At 48.6% G+C, this 23905-nt stretch overlaps 2 protein-coding genes across 2 annotated transcripts in view; both read right to left on the bottom strand.

Annotated features, from left to right (window-relative positions):
* Positions 1 to 6942: 6942 nt before the first annotated feature.
* On the bottom strand, positions 6943 to 15006 carry LOC109285148 (uncharacterized). Its single transcript, XM_019495620.2, has 3 exons — positions 14418 to 15006; positions 8247 to 8414; positions 6943 to 7658 (listed from the first exon to the last, which is right to left on the bottom strand). Exons 1-3 carry the CDS (start codon positions 14950 to 14952, stop codon positions 7390 to 7392), a joined length of 972 nt encoding a protein of 323 aa, XP_019351165.1. The 5' UTR covers positions 14953 to 15006; the 3' UTR covers positions 6943 to 7389.
* A 2289-nt stretch (positions 15007 to 17295) lies between these two features.
* Positions 17296 to 23905, bottom strand: part of DDRGK1 (DDRGK domain containing 1) — a 54041-nt gene continuing 47431 nt past the window's right edge. The window contains exons 7-9 of the mRNA XM_014597092.3: positions 23065 to 23121; positions 21582 to 21630; positions 17296 to 19087 (exon numbers count right to left, since the gene is read on the bottom strand). Coding sequence (XP_014452578.1) covers positions 18915 to 19087; positions 21582 to 21630; positions 23065 to 23121 — 279 coding nt within the window. The 3' untranslated portion in view covers positions 17296 to 18914. The remainder of the gene's footprint in view (positions 19088 to 21581; positions 21631 to 23064; positions 23122 to 23905) is intronic.

Here is a 23905-nt window from a genome sequence, read left to right as displayed (position 1 = left end):
AAAGCTGCTGGAAGCAAACCTGACAAACTAACTGCCCCTCAAGAGTTACATGACATGCAGAAAGGACCAGGGCAGGGAAGCAGAGAGCCATTGCAGCAGAAAGCTCCTCTCGGGGACAAGCCCCAGCTGCCTGCTTTAAAGTGAAGGGAGGTGCAGAGTGTGGCTGGCCTGGTGATTTGCATTGATCTAATCCAAATAATTTGCATTAGCCTCATCCACGGGCAGGGCCTTGTGCCTGGAGTTACGCACAGGTGGGAACTAACAAGCCCTTGTGTCTATCCAGGGGCCAGTTGCACGTGGCTCTCTCGCCACCCTGCCCATAGCGATCCAGATGCAGAATTAGCAAGGATGGAGTAGGATGGAGGAGGGACTGCAGCCGGCAAGGGCTGGTCCTGTCCCCGTGTGGGTGCTTCTCCTTCTGGGGCTGGCTCTGGTCCACCCCAGCTTGCCTTGCTCTGACCTCCACCTCCCCTTCGGCAGCGGCTGCGTAGATCCTGACGGCTGTTGGCTCTTCCCTTCTTCCTGGGGGCTCTTAAGTTTTTTTCAGCTCAGTCCCATGCCATGCACCTTCACCTGCTTGCGAGGAGGTATGCTGGGAATGTTTTAGTTCCTTGTCAGGGTGGAAACATAAGTCAACCCCTGCCTACCCTAGCACCTGGCTGCCCCATCCACCCCTGGCATGTGCCAACTCATGGGGAAAAACAAGGCTGAGACTGCCAAAAGCCTGAGTACCGCGGTTCTGGAGGTCTCGAGCTGCAGCACTGCAAAGGGGCTTGCTTTCCACCAGGGCCTGAGCCCCCATGCTCGGAAAACCAGGCTTTTTAAAGACCTCTCCAGGTGGTCAATCAAATCACTACCCACTTTCAGGCACCTGGACTTGACTGCTCAGGCGATGCCCTGGCCTGCCCACGCTGCCAGATCCCTCTTGCACAGGGTCTTCATGCCTTACTGGAGGGGATGTGACCGGTTCAGGACCCACATGTCCATGGGGACAGAAGGGGAGACACCCACCCCTCGGCTGGAGGGAGGAATGGAGGAGGAAACTGGACCTGGCTACTAATTGCTACTAATTGCCAGAGCCCTGAAGCCGAAGGATGGGGAGAACACAAGGCCCCCGTCCCACCCTCTTCCCCCACATTGCCCTGCTAATGTGGCTCAAGCCAGCCCTGGTGAGGAGTGGAGGGGGCTTCATCTCCCAGGCCCGTTCCCTTTAGGCTCTCTACACAGGGCATCAGTGAAAGGGTTAATCAGTGCAAATCTCGGCAGCTTGTTCTTGTGCGCGAGGTATTGGCAGGCGGCTGTCGGCACCTGGCCTGGGATGAAATCATCGTTCGGCGAGTGGGGGGAGAGCTGATTCATTTTGTCAGAAGTCACAATTAGGCACAACATGCCTGGCGATTAGCATGTTTATTGGGATAAAACATTTGCGTGTTTAAGGGCCCACAAATGAACAATCCCGCGTGGGCCAGGAGCTGCTTGCAAACCCCGCACGGCCCTGCCCACCCGCCCCCTTAACTCGAAGCAGTCACACCAGGTTGGGGTGGCCTCACGTGGATGCTACAGGTCCATCATTCAAAAGTGACACGTGCTTATCACGGACCCTGGATTGCTCTCACCTTGCAGTCCTGGCTGGGTTGTGATATCCTCTGGTTCTCTCTCATTTTATACAGGGACTGCGTCCTACATAAGCCTGAGAGCCATATGTGAGTCCTGGACCCTCTTTCTGGGGTGTGTTTAGAGCTGCTAGGTGTGTACCGCCCGCCCCAGGGTGTTGGGTGCTACTGCAAAGCAGATAACAAAGGGTTAAACTGACCAGGGCTTGACCAAAGCAGGTGTTTGGCTGGTGGGTATTTCTAGTATTGCTTAGCCTCTTGGTAGCACCTCTCATGCCTCGACCTCTGACTGCTCTGCCAATAGCTAACCAAGGCATCCCATGTCCTGGGTTGCAACATGTTGCGCCCATTTCACAGCAGGAAGGAGTGAGGCACAAGCAAGCTAAGGGGTATCTTTTTCAATGTGGCCTTAATATGGGAGATTTCCATTTTGCAGAGTCCTAGTGTCACGTGCAAGCGGTCCCATTATCCCAGGGACTGCCATGCCTTTCACGCCTGAGACCTGCAGCTGGGGCCGTGGGCCCTCTCTCTTTCTAGCTCTGTGAAAAATTAAGCCAGGGACTCTGAAAGACAAAGACCCTGCAACTGAGGGATGCATCAGAGGAGCCCAAGGGGGCTTTAGTGATGGTCACTATGCAGTCAGAGTCAGTGCTAGGGGGGAACTCGGGTCTCCCGGACCCCCATCCTGAGCTGCTCCCATTGAACTATGGCTCCTACCTCTTGGGTGTCTGAAGGGAGCTGGCACGGAGAAGAGCTGGAGCTGTGCAGTTTAGTGCACCTACTGTTTACTGTGTGCATGCATCTCAAAGCCCCCGTGCAAGAGCAGACCCGTGGTGCATCGAATCCAGAGGCCTGACTCTGTCCCCGGCCAAGCCAGGAGGTGGCAAGCCACCGACCAGTGCTAAGTCCTGGTGCTCCCACCGCATCCTTTGAGTGCTATGGAGGAAATTCTGTCCCGAGCTCTGCACCGATGCCCTGAAACACAAGACTCAATGTCCCCAGTTCTTTGCAACGTAGATCTGCACGGGTTTGGCCTGAAGGCAGCAGGGCTACCTGCCTGAGTAAGCACTGTCTTGTTCCTGGCCCTACAGCTATACCCACTGCCCAGTTCACATCGCCTGGGAGGTAGCTCTGCTGCGCTGCCTGGGCCTGTGATGCAAAGCGGGTGGAAGAAGCATCCCTGGCTTAGCCCTTGGCAGCGAGGACTGCGACGGGCTCTGGTCCCTATGGGAAGTCTTTCCACTGCCCGTGACTGGCCGCCAGTCCTGCACAAATGCACTTTGCTTTTGTCACGGGCGGCTTCCTTGGGCACGAGGAGTGGTTGGCGTCGCCCTTCATCTCGGAGCTTCCCACAGCCTTTGAGGTATGCTTGATGCCCCTTTGCTCCGATTCCAGGGGATAGCACAGGTCACTCATTACATTGTGCAATGCATCTGTGCTAGGGGGTGAAACCCAGGCTTAACTGAAATCAATACGGCGCTTGTGTTGCCTTCAGGGCACCAGGATTTCACTGCATCGATGTTGCTCCACTAGTCCTGACCCTCTCCCCACCCCCCAATCCTACCCGGCCTGAAATGGCCGCGTGCTCTTCCTTCCTGGAGCAGCTTTCCATCTGAGCATCTCCGTCTCCCCTGTGCACGTTACTTAAGCCTCGTGCTGCCCAGGCGAATGTTTTAGTCTTCACTTTAGCTCTAAAGATGCGGGGATGCAGATTTCCTAATTCATAAGACTAATAAATTATGAGGAAGTCACAGCCAACCCTCTCCCTTGACGTGCCTGGCAGCTTGGAGGCTGGGTACTAACTCATCAAGCTCATTTTAATTAGCAGCCTGCGGGAGCTTTTGAAAAATAAAGGCATCTCGAGGAAGTTGTCAAGCGAGCCCTGGCAGACCTGGCCAGGGGTTGAGTTTCACAGGCACGAGCGCTCAATTTAACGGGGAGTAGCCAAAGTATCTAGCGATCAGAGCGTGGAGCCAGGAAGGTGGGTTCGCTTTCTAGCTCTTCCTCTACCCAGGCTAGAAATTGCCCACAATTGTCTTTTACCTTTGCAAGAAGTGCAATGGGATCTTCTAATGCCCGTAGCTGCTCAGGACTTTGGGTTTATGCCTGATCCAAGAGATCCAGCCAATTCCACAGATTTTTTGGGAGCGGGGGGGAATAGGAACATAATTAGTCACTTGACCTGTGATGTAGATGCCTAACAGCTGGCACAGGACCTGGTCCAACACCTCCAGTAGTCCAAGAGCCACGTCAAGGATTGTTTCAGTGGGAAGGCAGCTATTTGGCAGATCACCACCAGGTATCACTACCATTGAAGTAGAGCAGGACGCTCCTCGGTCAGCTTGTGGGATACGAGGAGCAGGATCAGATCTAAGCAGGATGGAGCTGCTCAGTGCTCGGATGGTGATACCCACATTACCACCTACGAGCCAGGAGGTTTTGCTTTGAGACAGAGTAAAGGAATCGAAAGCATACCCCATCTGGAAACATCGCCGGGCCGAAGAGATGTGCATGTTCCTTGGAGACGTGTTTGCATGGGGACATTCACAGGCCAGGCTTTCAGATCCCCCTTATCGACAGGCACCAGAACTAGAAGAGCAATTTGGTGTCACCTCTGATCCCAGAGCCGGCATCCAAAAGGGATGCTTGATCTGGCGGCTAGAGCATGCGCTTGGAGCCAGAGCCGCGGGGTTTCATCGTTCCCTCCCTCTGATCTTAGGGAAAGTCACTTCATGGCTCAGCGGTTCAGTTTATGCATCTGTTAATAACACAGACAATAATTTCATACCTGGAGATAATCGTACTTGCCTGCCTCGCTGGACTGCTGTGAGGAACTGTTTGCGTTAGTCAAGTGCTCGGATGAAGCTCCGACGAAAGGTGGGAAATGGGAAACATTAAGAGAGCAGAACCGCCGAGAAACCCCATTCATTATCTAACAGCTAAATGCGTCTCTGAGACAGGCTGCACAATTGTTTGAGCGAGGCACGAGCCGGCCGCTAGAAAGGACAGCCCGTTTAGGCAGGTAAAATGCCCTGGCTTTGCACCCCTTCGCACGAAACCTGGATGTGGTCCCACGCCGTGTCACCTCAGTGCCTCGTACGTGCATAATTTGCCCTTCAGCTGAACAGCGCTGATGGATGCGCCACGAGGGACCGGACCCCAATGACAACTCAATGTTACGTTTGCTTCTAATTGCAAAAAATTGGGTATGCAAATATATGGAAACGACCGTAATCATTTTCCTCTTGTAGAAACTCGATGTGGTTACCGTGCACATTAGCACATGCTAATTAGCTCCCATTACTGCTCCAGCCACAAGCTTGAAGATGGATTATGCCACGCGTTAATAGGCAGCTTATTTACAGTTGTAACACATTTGAGAGCAAGATTAAAAACAAGCAAGCTCATAAGCACCCGGGGATTGACCACGTAGGACCAGCAGGATGGGAACTAAACTACTGGCACGTCCAGCTCCTAGCTTTACTGGTCTGAAATTACGGCAGACACCTTTTCCTCCTGTCCTCCCATTTTTTCATGGCTTCAGTTGGCAACGTAGCACTAGCATATGCACGGGCTTGCTTCCCGAGCGTCACTTTTTGCAAGAAACAGAAAATAAATAGTGAACCGATAACCTTGGCTGGTAACCAAGCACGCCAAACCTCCAGACTCCTCGCCTCCCCGCTCCTGTACATGTGGGTGAACTGGAAGCTGGCACGCTTTACCAGGAGCAAAGGCATGTTGCGAGATCAGCTGTTTGCTGGGAAGCGATAGATCATTCTCTAACCTTGCCTTTGCCCTCCACCGCTGCTCCCTTCTTGCCATAACGAAGCACTGCAAGAAAGTAAGATGCTGCTGCCCTCTCCCGGGCAAGCGATGGATTGGCTGGTATTTGGGAGAGGCGAGCATTTCCCCGACTTACAGACACTTGGGACACACCTCCTAGCCCTGTTTCGGGTCGGCAAGTGTGTTGTCATATAGGGGAGGGCAAGCAGGACCACTTGATTGTGCGATCTCATCCCTTCTACGGCACAGGCCCTTGGTAGAGTCAGATATCCTCTTGCACACCCACTGGCCTCGTCCACTGGTTACCTTATTACCTCGCATACAACACACCCCAGAAGAAGATGCGTGCGTCATTTTGGAAAGATAAAACAAAATCTTTCCTTGTAGGAAATAACTGGGTAGCCGTCACAAGGGAGCCCACCCTGCTCTTCATCTCTTCGGACTGCAACCTCTCTACCATAGGGACTTTATTTGTACGGTGTCTAGCACAACGTGCGCCACTTTTTGCCTTTTGGGGGTCCCCATCATAGGCACATTGCATAATAATGTTGTCTTTTAAGTGAACATTATCCCCATAGTATTACCACTGTTAATGATTACTCCTCCTGATGGTTTCTGAAGTCAAATCCTGCCAAGCGGAGTTTACAAGCTGAACACGTATTGCATGTGACAATGCTCTTTGCTCATGATTGGCTTCAGTAAAACTGTTCATACACGGAAATAACTCAATATGAAAGGGTCTTCAGGAATATAACCAGTGAGAAACCAAACTATAAGCAGGGAACAAAGCTATGGGGTGTCACTAAAACATTTTTTGCACTTGTTAAACTCAGGGTGGGTGCATGGTGGGACATGGTATTTACTTCTTTTAAGATAAATGGATGATGCTGTTGCTAATGTCGTGTAGTTATTGTGCCAGGCTGGATCTAAAGGAGGTCTCATTGGATAGGTGTCGGGTTTTGCAGATCAAGAGGCAAATCCTAGGCGTAGGAAGCGGCAGAGAAAAAGTTGTTCGTGGAAGATGAGGATGAACAAACCACAAGTGTTTTAGTCATGCTGCTTAATGCTCTAAAGAGAAGGGTTGAGGGCAGAGCAAAAACCTGTATAGGATAGGATATTAAAGTATTATTAGCAGATCAGAGGGGATAGGAGGCAACATGAAGGGACAGGATCAGCAGTGGGAAAGCAAGAGAGATGTGGGAGGTTTCAGAAATGATGAAGACTAAGAGTCACGTTTCCTCACTGCTACAATCAAGGGCTGGACCGTCTCGGCAGACCGCAGCTGGCCTCCTCCATTCAGATACGCGAGCAGCCTACCGAGCACACGGCGTTGTCTGGTACTTGAATCGGGATAGGGCCCCTGATACTTAACACCTAAAACTAAATTAACGACGGGCCGCACGGTAGAATGGCACGAGCCGCGCAGCACGTACTCGCCAGGTGATGGACGGAGAAAAGCACGGCCCGCTTGTATAGGCAGGCTGTTTCGTGACGCGAATGCACCCGAAATGAAGAACCGCCGACACCAGCCACCAAATCGTTCCAACTTTTAATAATTTTTTATGCAGGAGAACATAAGGGAATCTAATATCCGCACGCTGAACGACATACTATTCCTAGCACATATTCATTGCTCAAAATTAAAAGGCTATGTACTCTACTGCACACTTGAAAGCCCTAAAACACCGAACAAAATGCAAGTAATGGCAAATAACAGATTCCTCCTTCTGGGGAAAAATGGGGCAGAGTGAACCTAGGCATGGAAAGCTTTCGCTCCACGCAATGTCTTCTGATGCAAACGGCCACGGTGCTTCTAAGAAATTGCACCACGAAAGCCTTCCCCGGTTGCTTTCTCTTGTCTGTGTTGTGTCTGAAAACCATTTCTGGAAAGGATTTGGTCTACTGGTGTGGGGTGGGCACCTATGACTTGAAGAGAGCGTTGCTGGTTTCCTAGAGCTGAAGATCCCGACCCAAGTTTGCTGCCTCCCTTTTTTCACGCGCTCTGAGCCGGATCAGCAGGCGGCTGAGGAGGAGGAGGAGGAGGAGGACAAGACGGAGCAGGTTCTTTCCTGTAGACCAGCAATGCCCAAATGGCAAATAAAGACGCCAAGCTGGCTAAAGCAAAGGCGATGGTGGTCAAGTAGAAACTAACTCCTAGAACCGCTACGTAGTTCTTTTTCGGGAGCCCCTTTTCGGCCACGGCACGCCGGACCACGGATAAGACCGAAACACACATCCCCAGGACGAAGGCAGTAAAAAAGGCTGCGGAGAGACAGGAAGGAAAAGAGAGCGCTCTCTTTAGTGCCCCCGAACTCGTCTCAGAGCAGATCTTCCCAACTTTGGGATCTTGTTCAGTGACAGCTACTCTCGTCTTCTTCCCCCACTTACGACGGTGCCTGGAGCCCCTTCCCTTCCTGCTCTGCAGACCCTGCCTACCCGTAACATCTGGACATGGCAATGCCCAAGCTATGGCACAGGCCAGCGAGTGTGTAAAGGATGAAGGATAAGGCAGAACCAACGTGACTCAGCTAGCTAGTTGGGAATGGGAATGGTTTGGGGGAGTTGGGACGTGCCGGGAGGGGGGGTAGCACCTCCCATTTCGGAAGCAGGACATGGAGAGTAGTCTGATTTTGGGGGGGCCTGGTACAATTGTACACTTCCCTCCCTGCTCGTACTCTTTGGCGGAGAACGACAAGGGTGTGGGATGGCCCTCTGGTCCCCCCGCGCAGCCCCTCTCGAGGATATTGCCAACCGCACTTTCTTGAAGCAAACCATTCTGGTTTAAATTAAGATGAAAGAGCCTTTGAAGAAGAGTAGGGAAGAAATCTTCTTTTCAAACGGCAGGGTTACCTGTCAAGATATGTAGGGCAACTGCAATGATCAGACGTTTCCTTCCTAACTTCTTTACCTCGATGAAGTCAAGGAGGAAGGAAGTGAAGCCCGTGATTAGAGCCAGAATAGAGCCTGCTATTATCCCATCTACCTGGGTCCAATCATCTCGAGCCCACAGCATGATATCTGCAATAATTAAAAAAAAAAAAGAGACAAATGGTTAACACTTTTCCTCGTGCCCCCGCTCCTCCCCATGTGCTGTGGTGCCGCTGGCCTTCCATAATTTGTTGAAACGAATGAAATGATGTAGCTTACCTGACGGGTAGATGGGAATAGCCAGCAGCACACACTAACTTTGGGGACCTGTTGCTGAATATACCCAGAATAGTCAGTGGAGGACTCGTTAGCTCACAGTTTCCTTAGCAGTTTCATCTCTTACTTTATTTTTAGTTCTGTCATGTCTTCAGAGAAGGGATCATAACTTTGTTAACTATTTGAATAGCGCCCTAGCACAATAGGATGTGTTGTCATACAAAATTAAAACAAACCTGTATTTTCTCTCATACGACATATATCTTTCCCCCCCCAGATTCAGCTGCTGGACATTTCTGACCTGCACTGTGAGGCAATACGGGACTAGCGGTGTCTGCTTCTGCAGGGGTAAGCCCCAGGAAAGCTGCACGTGTTGGATGGGGGGCAATGTTCTGGCAGAGGCTCGCGCGGCAGAAACTGCTGCTCACTTCTTGCCACTGCGTAGCAGGATTTTTATGGGGAGATCATTTTTCTTCATTCTGCCTTTCAAACCCAAGGTATGAGCTTGACATTTTACAGAAATTACAAAAATTTTCCGGGTCACGTTGTATGCAAGCAAATACGGTAGTTACAGACTATACTCGTATGCAACACAGCTGGAGAGAGGCGTGAATTCTGCTGACCCCTATTCTCAGACTCCGTCCGTGGAGGAAGGGGAATCCTTGCTACCAACTCTCCCTGCAGAGAAGGACGACCCTAAACTAGCCAGCCTAAGCGTGGCTGCCAAAACCGCTCGACTGCTGGTAGATACGGGGAATAAGGATGCCAGCAAACCCAAGTGATACCAAGTATCCCTGACATTAAACTCCTATAATTCTCTATCCCACCGGTGCAACCGAGAGGCCCTGCTGCAGAAAAGACTCTGGCACATCTTTGCAAGTCAGTCTCTCTTTAGCAAAACACTCAGGCCTGTATTTATTTCTTTGCAGTCTCTCCCATCGTTACTGGAGAATGCTGCTCCCTTACCTTGATTTCTATCTTTCCTGGACAGCGCGTTCGAGTGCATGTTCCAGTTGGGATTGCCATTTCGCCACGTTTCTAACTATGACTCCTTCAGCATCTGGTTACATGACCTCCACTAGTAGTTTAAGGTCCTCCATGTTTTTTGCATGCTCTCGGCATTTATATACAACCATTTCAGTTGTTTCTAACTGGCCACACTCCAGGCCCTATCAGTAATCAAAGGGATCCTGGTTTTCTTTGGTTTAAAAAAATCCCCAATTTTCGATTAAAAAACAAACAAACCAATCCCAGATCCACATTTCTCCATGATTAAAATGAAACGCTGCTATACACACACACACACATATATATATACATGTACATATACACATACACACACATAATGTATTTTATATATATAATATAGATGTGTATGTATGCATGCATGTATGTATGAGTGGTGTTTCATATAAATCACAGAAAAATGTGGATTTGGGGTTACTTTTTTTTACCCAGAAACTGGGGATTTTTTTTAAATCGGAGAAAACCAAGATCCCTGGTAATCAATCGCCTACCCGACCGCTGTCCTCATCAGTATTAGCACTTCTGTCCTTGCTGTTCGTCCGTTCGCATGCTGACGCCCCTTTCTCCATTCCAGATCCTCGTTGACATGATTTTCCTCCTCCTGAAGAGTAAAACCAGGCATGAGGATGACATGAGTTTCCCCCAACACTTAAAAGCTCTTCCCATCCGTTGTGCCAGCCTCAGGCCCACGGAGCCGTGTCCCCCGGTTGTCAGGTGGAGACCATCCTTCCATACGAGCCCTCTCAGTGAATGTCCCAAACCTTGCTCTAAGTACCAGTCCAGGTTTGTCCAGCATGTTGGCCACCCTGACATAGTCCAATGCAGGAGGAATCCTGCTGCTTCATTTGTTCTCACATAAAGGTCGACTCCTCTGCTCTTTCAAGAGTCCTTTCAACCCTGCACCCATGGCTCTTACTCTTGCTTCTAGCAGATGGCACACCGTACTGTTTTCTGGACATGTTCTGGGTTACATGCCTGCCATTTCTTCTTAACAGGGAGTCCCCAGTGATGCAGACCTTCTTCTCATTGGTGTTGGTGGGAATATCCTATGTTGTCTCTTGCAGGAGGCTTTCTGTTGTCTCAATCTTCTGTATATCATCCTGGTTCATCCTCTGGCCCCAGTTCTTAGCTACCACGTCTGCACTGTCTCTTCCTCTTTTCTGGTGGGAAGAGCTGTTCTCCCCTTGCACAATTCGGAAAGAGTTAGCAGATGAAACTGCAGGACTGGGAAAAAGTACATCCAACAACTTCATCAAGTCAGGGGTGGAAGCACGTGCTTGGAGAGTACAGATGCAACACGTAGACTTTAGAAGGGGGAAAATGGCATTTGGACAACTACTGGCTTGTAAGTTTGATTCCCCACAGCATGCACGTTCTTAGAGCAGATCTTGAAGGAAGGGGTAATCAAAAATAGGAGACAGGATCGATCCTAGGACTAATATATTTTCATTATGATTAACGATCTTGGCACACAAAGCAAGGATTAGCTCATAAAATCTGCTGATGATAAAAAAGCTGGTCGAGGCATCATCAGTCCAGATGAGGATCTGGATATCGCACAACAACAGGTGACTGAGGATTGAAGTGATAGAAACGGGGTGAAATCCAACGCTACAAAATGCAAGGTCACGAACAAGCAAAACTTCTGCTTTGGGCTTATAGCTCAAGAGCTGAAGAGGGACTTGGGTGGCATAGCTGATCCCAGAAGGGCTCCACGCCAACCAGAGCATCCTGCATCAGCCACGAGAAAGGCAAATGTGACGAACCCTAAGATCATAAGAACTATTTCTAGTAGAGAGGGAGGGAAGTGTTAATAGCATTGTGCAAACGCTAGCGAGACTCTCTCTGAATGACTGTTTGTGCTTCCCGTCGCCCAAATTCAAGAAAGATGAACTGAAACCAGAGCTGGGGAATGGAAAGCCTACCTAACACGAGGGGGTGGGAATGGCTCGGCTCGTTTAATCTTACAAAATGAAGGCCGAGAGGGGCTGTGATAATGGTGCAGGAATACTTGAGGGTGGATAATATTGGGAGGTAACTAGTTAACCTTAGGGACAATGTTGGTACAGGAGCAAACGGGCTCAAATTTGGCTGTGAATAAACTTAGGCTGGAAATTTCAAAGAGTAGAGTAGTGAGGGTCTCCGACTTCGGGAGTAGTTGGGGCAAAAAAGCCCCCCAGACCCTAATCACTTAGGAAACGGGACATACTAAACTCGTGCCAAGGCTGGTTTGATGTGTCTGCAGCAGCAAGGTACCAGGCACGAGGACTTAGGAGCTCTCCTTCAGTTCACATGCTTAAATGCAGCGACGTCGGAAGCAGGGCATGAGGAAATGGTGTTCTGGGAGTAGCTTTAATTGGTTTTCTCTAATTTATGGGAGGGGATAGACACCCGTAATTTTCCATGAATGTAAAGAAATAATGAAGTCAGTGGAAAGGCTCACAGGGACTTTAAAGGAAAATCGAGCAGTTTGTTTAAAAAAAGGGTGCTGTTCACATGCACAGATCTTTCGAACTCTCTGGGGAGAAAGGGACCAGGCAAAAGACCCCCAAAGTTTGTCGCTCGAAGACAGCACTGAGAGGGGGCTAGTTATGGATGGTTTCTTAGAGGAATGCCCCATGACATTAAGCGAGGTGTCTGTATATGCTTGGGCAGGGAGAGACACAATTGTTATTAGACCCAATGGACACTGGAGAAAACCTTTGGGGCATACACCAATATATCTGATGCTGACAGTATGGCAGGGAAAAGTTTTTAGGAAACCGTCAGTGTTCGGCAATCCTTTCATCTTGATCGGGGGTCTCTCAAGAAGACCGTGAAGATTGGACAAATGCCTTCAGGACATCACCAGGGGAGGTGTCATGGCATGCTGTTAGTCACGGGCAACACTGGCATCTGCTTGATTTAATTAGTTACACAGGCAGATTTTTTTTTTTTTTTAAATCTCAATTCATCGCTTGCCCTTGCAGCCTCCAGCGCTTATTAGGAGATTTCTCTTCTTCTTGGACCGTCTCGTACAGCACGGGTGGAAGATGTCTGCAATTCTCTTGCCTTTCCAGGGCTGCGGGAAACACGATCCCTTTGGGTTGCAATAAAAGAGTCGGGCTATTCATTACATCAGCTCATCTCTTATCAATGCCCGGGCTCTCTCCGCATCTCTCGCCACTGAACTAGATTGTTCTCTAAGGAAAAGTCTTGTTCGTGTGACATACGCGGCGTACGGCAGACTCAAATAGGGAAGGACTGGTTGACTCCTTTGCTGTTAGCAGAGACAGACTGGGAGGAGGAGGCGAAGTGATAGTGGCTTGTGGAAGTGGCTATCTAAGGGGCCGGACCGGAGGGTCCTGCTACCCTATAGAAACGCACCTTTTTTATGCATCAGAATAGGAACATCACACTCCTACCTTGATTTCACGTTGGCTCATCAGGTGCAAATTTCCAAATTCAGCTCTCACTTACCTTGACTATGGGACAGCTGCTGATCTGGACTCCTCTGACCTAAACCAGTCCATGAAAGCAGGCAGGGACGTATCAGCCCAGGAGGTAGGAACTTTTTGTCTTCTGGCTCTGAAAGCTGATTTTTTTTCTTTGATAGAAACATGCTTTATTACTGTTTTTTTCTCTTCTGGTTGGAAGGGCAAGTTTGCCCTTGCAGGCTTTTGTTTTGTGGATCACCAAAAGGATGATGTTCCAGGTCTAATAAAAGATGCTGGCTTCACCCAAAGAAGCTCATCTGCCTATGTCCTTAGACCAGCATGGTGACAACCTACCCCCCAGCCCCATAGGATACCTTTTAGCACTCCTGGAAATCCAATGCTTGGTACTGGGCCCAAGGCAATGAATAAAATCTTCTGGCCTGTGTTAAGCAGGTGATCAGAGTAAATCTCAACTGGCCCTATGAATTCATGAAAGCCCGGTTTTACCGTCGTGTGTAGGAGCCCTTGTTCTGGACCAGAGGTTGGGAAGGAAAAAACAGCGATGGACAGTGCTTAATAGTAAGGAAAAACATAAAATTAGAACATAAAAGTGAAAACATTTCAAGACAGAGAAAGGAAAGGAATATTCCAGCCTTTGAAACAATTAAAACCTGCATTGGGCAAAGCACTAGAAATCAAAATATGCCAGGACCAATCAATCCTGAGCTCTAGCAAAGATGAACCAGATGACCTACCAGAAAACCAATCCGAATGACAACCTAAATACTAAGTCATCTATGCACCGGCCTTAATAGCCTTTAGAGTGCTTAGCAACCTATAGCACCCCGGTGCTTATTTACTAATTACAAACCTAATTAAATAAAGCTGCTTAGTCCATTAATTAATCCAATCCATTGCTGCTAATGCTGCAGAGCATTCAATAATGCTGGTGTCAGGAAAAGAAAACTAGAACGGTTTGGCTTGGGAAAGAGAAGCGTTAGAGGACACGGGATGGAAAAGGGTATTAAGAGATCGGCGCGGAGAGCAGTAAGCGGCCAGACCTCTATGTTTGGAACGCCTCACTATGGGAAAACTTGGCTTTAACCATGGGAAGCATATTTAAAACCAACTGAAGGAAATATCCCTGCTGGTTAGAGTCACCGTCCCACTCAGCCAGGCAGGGGTGTGATGCCCCGACGCCATGAGGCTGAAGTTCACTTTGAAGGCTCAAATGCACCCTCTGGAAACTCCTGGGAAAGCCGAGCTTTTGGGATCAAGTTTAACCCATGCCCCAGACTATTGCATCTTACCCTAAGGCTGCATTGCCAGACAGCTCCCCATCTCTCTCCCCACAACCTGGGTCCCCCCTGACACGCGGCCCCCCAGGTCCTTTGCTTGTAAAGATCACCCCTTTCCTTCCTCTCCTGGGTGTTACCTTGCTCCCAAAAGTTGGGCGCCACCGGGTTGAACTCCTCCGCCGACGTGTTCAGCCAGTACGCGGAGTGCAGGCTGAAGGGCACCCCGAAGGTGTAGGACACGGCCCAGCGCATCACCAGGCGGTCGTCGCTGTGCGCCCTGTACTCCAGCTCCACCCAGCTCAGGTAGGAGATGGCCACGCAGAGGGCCGCCAGGGAGATGCACTGGGTCGTGGCCGCCGCCAGGCCCTGCTTGGCGGTCAGGGGCAGCTGCCACAAGGACTCGGGCTTCTGGTCGAAGGCTCGCTTTTGGAAGGGGAGCGAGCGCCGCCATGCAGCTTTCTCCGGCTTGGCGTCCTCCGGCTTGGCTTCCTCCGGCTTGGCGTCCTCCTCGACTTTCACTAGCTTGGCTTTCCCTGGCTTGGCGTCTTCCAGCTTGGCTTCCTCCGGCTTGCCTTTGCCCGGCTTGGCTTTTTTCTCCGGCTTGGCGGTCTCCGGCGGGGCGGTCTCCGGCTGGACATCCTCCGGCGGGGCGGTCTCCGGCTGGGCCGCCATCGAGCCCCCCGGCACCGTGCGTCCGTCGGCTGAAGATGGCTTCCAGGCGGCGGGGGAACATTCCACCCCAACGGTCCACCGGCCGCCGCGGCCCCAACTGCTCCCGCCAAGCCCGCGGCGCCCGCGAGCCTCGAAAGCCAATCCCCTTCACCCACGCCAAGTGCCGGGATCCCGGGTTTTACCCACACGCGTCACGGAAAGCCAAGGTTAAAGCTATAGCCCCCTAGCCCACCCTGCGTAGCATCCAGGCACTGCCCCGTCTCAGCTCTCATTAATCCCCGTGCTAATTGTTTGCAGAAGTTTAAGGCTGGAAGGGACCTTGGGAGATAGTCAGATGTATGGTGCAATTTGAGATGCGCCTGTCACACCCCGGGGAGCTGGGTAGCTTATTGCTGATATATCTCAAAATGCAAACATTTCTCCCAAAAGTCTACCTGACCACCTGTGCCAGCACTACATAGACCGTCACCTACCACCTGGGCAGACCCAAGACGGGAAGGGCGGCGTGCAGACTGGCAGCAGGTCTTCTTGGATTTGCCGAGTTCTCCAATTTTCCCTCCAGCCTATATCCTGTGCTTATGGTCGGCTTATTCTAATAGTCTACTGAGCATCCTCCGATTAGTTTTATTTAAATTTATTTTGTTAAAACTTTGGGGGCCAGCCTGAACTAGATCTCTCGTGCACTTGGAAGGTGTCAACTGGTGGGGAAAAAAGAAGGGTTTCTTGTATCCTTCCTTCACCATCATGAAATACTGCTTAACACTCCTGTTTTCTCTTCACCATAGTTTATAGGTCTTCACTGCCGAGGCCGCTTTTTGACAACTCATCTAAGAAACTTAAAAATGTCCCGACATCAAATACATCTGCTTACACAACCCTACCTGCTAACATTTTAAGATAAGAGTTTCATAGTTGGTCGGGTCGGAAGGGACCTTAGCAGATCATCGAGTCCGACTGGAAAAAGTACTGGGGTCAAACGACCCCAGCGAGGTGTTCGTCTAACCAGTTATTCTACTGGATTTGGATGATCAAATATAAGGTCTTCTTTCAGGCCTTGCACTTCATTTAATTTGATCTCGTGACTGGTTTGGCAATGTTGACCATTTCCTTTCATGTCGTTGTCACGTTCACTCTGCTGTCACTCAGAACCAGGCTTTGGGGCCGTCTGCTTTAGCCACATTTCTGCGGCTTTGCTCGGGCCCCTTGCAAATGGCAACAGAGGAAAGCCCCAGGGAACTAGAGCGGAGGGCAATCAACCAGGAATTCCCAGGGCCGCTCCTGTTGATGTCCCACAGGCGCACCGATTAATCTCTGCACCGCAGATTTCCTACGTGAAAAATGTCTCCCGTTTAGGAGGGCTGCGGTGTGGCTAATGATCACAACTATGGACTGCACAGACGTTTTAGCAACCGTCATTGGGAGAGGAGCCTTGAACCCGAGGTAGTGCTTCCTTTCTTCAGAAAGCAGGGTGTTTGGTATGGTTTCTCTCTTGCTCTTCCTTCCTCACCTCCGCATGAGGCTGGTGAGCTAAAAGGAACACTTTCCTGGCCATTTCAGTAATTGCATCTGATCCTTGCTTCCCGGTACTAGATTTAATATCCCCAAAACTTCTTTGAGCAAACAGTCCCTCCCTCCCCTCCAAAACATTTGCAACGCAAACTGTCCTAGGCCCTGCCTTGCCTGGTCCTAAACTGCTTTCACTGCATGTGCTTCTAGATAGTTTGAAAATCTTTGAACACAAAAAAGGTGTTGTGACTAAGCTATGGAGGACGTTAAGTGCTGCACTGGAATGATGCTGCTATGGTTTGGGGGTGAACAGCGATTTCTGCCTCTTCCCCTTCACCACCCATCCCACAGGCACCCTTCCCTAGGCTTGCACTTTACTCTGTGAAGTGCCAGGTCCCCTACCTCCCCCCGAGCTTGCCAGGAATATTCAATAAAAGCATTTCCCTTGGGATAAGTGTGTGTCGGGATATCAGGGTACCCAACACTGAGTGAATTTGTGCTTACTTGGGTTTCTGTATATGCAGAGAGCTTGGAGGATTGCACATCTCTCAAAATCCAAAGCAGCTCAGTGCTAGTGGCAGGACTCTTTGAATTAATTAAGTGAGGTTAGCAGCGCTGCAGAAGGAAGCTTGCATTAAAAACACAGAAATGGTTTTGAACTCTGCTACGTCCAGAATAAGCGTGTACGCAGTTGGAGTAACCCCAGGGGTTTCAATGGAGGTCTCTGGACTTAACCCTGGGTGCTGGAATATGCCGCAGTCTCCATGATTTCTCTCACTACTTAAAGCTTTCTAAAACCCACTCATGAACGAAAAAAACCCCACACACTCCAACGCGTGCAATTTTCTCAAGTGGCTTTATTTCACTACAAGAAAAGCCTATTCAATGATAGGACAGAACAAAATAGCAATGCACCTCTGAACCAATTTGAAATCATTCAGACACCTTAAAAAGCTTTAAGAGCAACCATCTTCTTTGATGATTACCGACTCTCTCTGAGATGGTAAAACAGACCAGCTTTTGCATCAAACATGCATGGCAGCACTACTGCTCAGTGTTGCTGCCCAGAGCTGCCATGTCCAGCAGTACCAGCTGTTGAGAGAACCACACTTGATTTGGTTGTTGTACAAGTATCTTATCTCATTTACAGCAAGATGTCTATCCAGCTTAGTTCTACCTCAGCATAGCGTGTGCAAATAGAAGTCTGGTACAGCGAAAACCCCGTACCCGATTACTATGTCACACCCTCAAGCGCAACGTGTTTAATGCAGAAAGAAGGAAAAATTAACAAAGCGCTTATATGGTTACTTTTTAAAAAAACGTTAAACACGTCTTCCATACTGAAACTCATTTTTTCCTCTAAAGTAATTAACTTATTTAAAGCAAGTGATACAATAGCAACTTAGTAATATGCTGCTCGTGGCATTAATTGCATCACTGAAAGTCCTTCAAGGCAGTTCTCTGTGTTACTAGAATTTGAATACCCAAACCAGCCGATACACAGGTGTTTGAAACCAGCAGTGTCTCCGACTTGGCACAGGCCTTCAGATGGGTGGAACATCAGGATGTAACAAGAGAAACACACAAGGCCGGCAGTAATTAGGACCGACCTGTAAAATAAGATGGGGAGCTCATCTCTGCGTGTGTGGATGTTCCTGTCTTTCTGGCTACAGACACAACAAAGAGGGTTTTGAGCTGGCTAGCGTGCTTTTGGCATTCTATGCCTCCGATGGAGGTCTTTTATGTGCCACAGGCTGCAAAGATTCAATGTTTGAAGTTCTCTGAACCTGGGAAGTGCTATACAGAGAGAAAGGTCTAATCTCTTCTTTTTTATCTTCCTGGTCAATTCTGGAAGATACAGCAAAAGCTGCAGGTATCATGATAGATCTGTTTTCCTCACCTGAATCCAGGCATGCTAGACTACTTTAAAACTAGAATTTAGGCTGCACAACTAGCTGGATAAACCCCCTGCAATTTTGTTATGTGGATGTGAAGTGGGCACAGGAATCTGGGAGCCAATGGGTGTCTGGGATGGTGTGTACTTACCCAGAACAATCTTTCTGCCCACAAACAATGCAGGTTTCTGAGTCTTGAGAGGGATCTGGACTGCTTAGATGTGCTTATGGGTGTGCCTGGGGGTGAGGGCTATGCACTGACATGACAAAGTAATCAGGCACTATAACTGAAATCCCTGAGCCAGAGCAAAAGAGAGAGAGAGAAAGTGCAGTTTTGCCAAGTTCTTCTCCAGCATCCTTTGCAAAACAAAATAATGAAACCCCGTTTTATTCCAATTACCTACTCTAATCCATTTGGAAGCAGAACTCCTGATGAAGTCCCCCAATTCATGTTGGGATGTGACCATCATATCCCCTCTCACATCATTAAAAACAGACAGGTTTTTTGTTTTTTTTTAAAGGCCAACATTGCTGTGTCCTCCCACACCGTGGGATGTATCCTCATGCCACAGTCTGAGTTACTGCTTTGCTGTCAGGCTGCAGGTTGATCAAGGAATCGCTTGCTTGGGCCAGTTCGGCAATGGAGACTCGTCCTCTCTGTGTGATGTATTGAGCCACAGCGGCCATCTCCTCTGGGGTGATGTAGATGAACTTTCCTCGGTCATCGATAACACCTACAAGATAAAAGGTGACCTGGAGTCAGTACTGCAAGGCTGACTACATTTCCAAGTACAAGGCAGGAGAGGGTAGCACTGTAGAGACTAATTGGTTCAGAGAGGTATGAGCTTTCATTGGCAACAGGCTACTTCATGAGATGCCACAAAAATGGATTTGGAGAAAGACAGCATTTAAAACAGAGAGGAATTTACATACAAAGGAAAAGGGCAGGGGGAAAGGACACTGTGGTGATAAATGCCTCGTGGCATGGTCAGAACAGCCAGTGAGGTAGGTGCCTAAACATTTCTGAAAGACACGTTAGGCCTCTAAACACCTTTGCAAACAACTGGTCCTATACATTTTAGCTTGCTTTGCAAAAAAAGACAGTGGATAGACTTGAAAACGAGACACCAAATTACCGGCTGAAGTAACACACTGCACAGGGAGGTGTTTTGCAAGTTCCACTAGTGCATCTCAATCCTCACCTACATCATCTTTTCAGATCCAGTCCTGAACTTCGTTTTTGCACAGTGTGTTAAATGCACTGAAAGAAGCAGCCATTCTGTAATGCTGACAAGTGCTCCCTAGGCACTAGGGTGGTAATTAAGCAAACCGCTCAAGCCTGTGCTTAAGTATAAATGTGCGAGATGTTCCACTGATTCCAAATGGGACTATTCACCAGCTTTAAAGTTAAGGGCATATCCAAACGATCTGCTGGACTCTCTAGATAAACCCTGTGGACCAAGGGGGTCTTGCTGGTGGCTGCAGAGATTTACATACAGACAGCAACATGATGATTATGGGGGATTATGACCCCAGCACTTGTTCCTGCCCAGGGCAGGGGGCTGGACTTGATGATCTGTTCAGGTCCCTTCCGACCCTAGAAACTATGAATTTATTAGAATACAATAGGCTAAAATAATTAACTGTTGTTACAAGACTTCAATAGTAGAAAGCAAGTGCTCTAACCACTGGGACTATCCTACCTAGCACAGATTTCTTTGTGTTCTTCGGTGAAACAGGATACCCTGTGAAGCGTGGAAAATCTGCTTAACTCATTTTTCCACCCTTATACACTGGCAGTAACTTTTAACAAAAGAAGATAGGCTTAAAGAACAATATTTAGCAACAGCTTTATCTATTTTGGGCGCATCATCCATTTAAAAAGAGGAATGTGGGATTTTAGAATGACAGAATCACAGAAAAATTGGGCTGGCAGGGACTTCATGAGGTCATCTAAGTCCAGCCCCCTGGCTCCAGGCAGGACCATCCCTGACTAAACCCTTGCAAAAGAAGACAAGCACCGGCTGAGGGACTTATGGGTACGTCTACAACCAGGAACTATTTTAACTTAAAATTAAAAAAAAATATATAAATAGGTTTCAGGTTGCCAATGTCACCATCAGCTGGGGAGAAGAAACCGTGCTCTCAACCGTGGCAAAGTTCATTGCCCAGACTTTACTAATTTGGCTCAAAATGGGCAAAGCAACTCAGGCCTTGTCCAACTCTGGTCTCTGGGCTTTCACAATGTCCCTTACTGCTCCTGCAGGTTGTCCCCTTCTGAGACATCCCCCCGACAAGTATGAAGGGTTCTCACCCAAATCCTTTCTAGCCTCTAGATCTCTCCTCTCTGCCTCTTTTGTCTACAAGACACCTATTTCTGTGGAGCACAAGCGCAGAGGCATGCATGTGGCCTGTACCTTGAATTCCCAGTTTGGAAGGTCCCAAAGGCTTCAACAAGCTCACTGGGATGCGTACCTCTACTTGGCTCTGTTACGGCCACTGCCCCAGCCACCAGAGATTATATTTTTCAAACAGGTTTGCAAACTCCCTACACACACTTCATTTAAGATCTCTCATTCTTAACTAATTTAGATCCAGGAGACAGCAATTCACACTTATGTGCAGCACAGCAGTGCCTGTGCTATTTAAGGCCTTCACAGTAGGACTTAAATGATACACAGGCCTTGTGCAGGGTCTCTCTGCAGGTGAATGGCATTCAGGGTACATTATTTTAATACCACGCCACAGTTACAACCTTGTACCAAAGAGCTAGAGAGCCTCCCTCCAGCACTGCAGGCCAGTTTAAACAGAAAGACTTGACACAGGTGAAATTGGGGTAATATAGCACATCTACTACTTATGTCTAGTTGGAACATTTTCTTCCTAGCAGGTGAAGCATTTTCTAGGTCAACGGGGGCCAACCTCTTTGGCAGGCATGCTAGGAGTGAGCCCTGCACCCTCTGCAAGAGCCAATCCAACCACAATCCTCTGCCTAATATGTTGCTCTGCTTTCTTCTCTCTGCCATGTGCTCCCTGCCCAATCTGCTACTCTTTTTTTCTGTTTCCTACACTACCTGCTGCTATCCCTTCCCTGATCTCGTGTGTGCACGCATAAAGATTGCCGGTGCCACTTGTGGCATGTGCCCCAGAGGCTGGCCTTCTGCTCCTAGGTTATCTATTCACAGTCTAACCCAAGTAGATAGAAACATGCAATCTTTCTAGTGTCACCTGTCAGAGTACCATCTGCCATCAGGTCTTGTATTCTATTAATTGCATCCTGTTGGGGAAAGAAAAAACAGCCGGTTAAGAGACGAGAGGAGAGATTTCATGCTTTTAGACATATCAGAGAAATCGTTATTTCTGAGCGCTGAACGTTCAGATAAAACATGCATATCAGCATTCCCGCACAGGCGTCAATGATCAGCTGGTTGTCGGACAAGTTTCTGTCAGTCTCTGTAACTCTGTTTGCGTAAGGGGAGCCTAGAGACGTGCTCGTTCACATTTAATTAGAACGTGTCGGAGCAGACGCAACACCTCACTGTCACGTAGGTTAAGCCCCCGCAAAATGGCCACTGGGGCACTTTATCTAAACCCTGTCCAATGAGCTTTAAAGCATCCTGCAGCCGTTTCGAAACGCACAGGGGCTTAATACACATGACAGTGAGCCGCTTTAATTAGAGCGGCTATCCAGAAACGGCTCTAATTAAAACACGCCCCCTCTACCCCCGAGCACGTGTATAGGCAGCCAAGTAGTTTCCCCTTTGAAAAATTGTTACTGCAAAGTTATTTGGAGGTCAGGGATACAGTTCAACTATTTCTTGAAAGTGCACTGCACAGATTCCCAGAACAAGAAAGTTTGTGAGCGGGTGGAAAAATAATAAATAAAATCAGCCACATCAATCGAGCCACGTGCATTTATATTATATGCATTTGTATGCCTCAAATACATATACAGAATGTATTAATTCTGTTTAAGGTTCTGGCGTTGTCAACAGGACAGAGGAAACGCGCTAAATTTATCTCTAGAAATCCCTACGGCCCCGTGAGGGGCTGACTCAGTGTAATCAGATGAGGTTTTTATTATTCATGCAGAAACTGCACTGTATTAGATGCCGTGGAAGAAAATAAAACATGAGACCCCCCCAGAGTGCAGATGGAAGCAAGACAGAATAGGAATAAGCACAAGAGCAGAGGGATGGAGAAAACCAACTGGGAGGCAGAGGACAACGGGTATATGATACTGTGAGTTCACTTGGGAGGGGTCTGCGTAGGGTTTGAAGGGAAGTTGCTAATGAGTAAGGATCATACTACGAATATAACGATTTAAAATTATTTTTCAAAGTGAGCGACATGGAGAAGGAGAGGAGGAAAGAGGACAAGGGGATGCCAGCAAGGAATGAGGCTGTCAGGACAAATACTTTGGTATGAACAACACAGCTAGTGTTGCAGGTCTCCCACTCATCTGGACCGCTGCCGTCTTTCTCAACAATGAATATGCTGCTAGCTACATATTTAGGCAGCTTTGTAACCCAATCTACCCTAGACTGGTAAATCAGGAGAGGGCACGCGAACGTGCATTGGATGAACCTCAGAGAAAACCCAATGTATCTTCCACAGAAGCAGACCCGCATGGGAGGAACCCTACTTGCCACCTTCCCTCCTTCCTCCAAATGTACCATTTTCCATGTTCATTCAAGCCTTTAATCTTTACCTGTGTCCTCAAACCCAGATGGGAAGCCAGGTCCTCCAGCTGAACCACCTTTGTACTCTATGGGAACAAACAAAAAGTGAAATGCAGCTGAGGAAGTACTGGGTTAGCATGTTATTTGGCTAGCTGCAGAGATGTGAAGGACGCAGCTAGGCAGCAAGAAATTGCAATTTAATTCCACTTTCCTAGCCAACGTTTGCCTGGGGAAATAACTGGTGTTGCATCGTTTGAACGAAACAGCTTTGCTTCAAGAGAAGCTGGAAGCTCTTGCCCACCTGGGGATGGAGATTTGAATGCGTTTCTGGGCATCTGTTTTGAACAACCGCTTATTTTTACAAAGGCAGGATAAGCGCAAGCACAGCTTGGATTCTCTGTATGCAACGCCTTGTACAATGCCCCTGGCTCCGTTCTTCCTGCTACCTGTATTTCTTTCTATCCAACCACACTTAACTCAAGCTTCCAGGCGGCATGCTGGAGACTCCTTTTTATTTCAGTTTCAAGGATGGTGCAAAATACCTTTAAAAATTAGACTTGGGCCAGAACTCCTGGTGGCTCTAAGCTCTTTAGTGGTCTGTCTGCTCTTTGTGGTTGAATCTCCTTCACAAGCTAATCCCTTAGCTAATTTCTTACTAGCAGAAGCATATACCCAGTGCTATTTCAGAGAGGCAGCGCACACAGACCAGTGAAAAACCAGGAACTCTTGAGTTTTGATCTCCTTCTGTGACATGAATCGAGTCATTTAGATTCCAATTCACCACTGCTTTAATCTAGTTTTACTGTTCGGTGCAGCTCCATGTTGTTACACAGATGACTGGAGTAATGCCATGCAGTGGTGAATCAGGAT

The sequence above is a fragment of the Alligator mississippiensis genome, chromosome 2 (assembly GCF_030867095.1).
Source record: "Alligator mississippiensis isolate rAllMis1 chromosome 2, rAllMis1, whole genome shotgun sequence".
In the NCBI taxonomy this organism is placed as follows: Eukaryota; Metazoa; Chordata; order Crocodylia; family Alligatoridae; genus Alligator; species Alligator mississippiensis.
The sequence above is the reverse complement of the archived record's forward strand: the minus strand, read 5'-3'. Positions and strand labels throughout refer to the sequence as shown.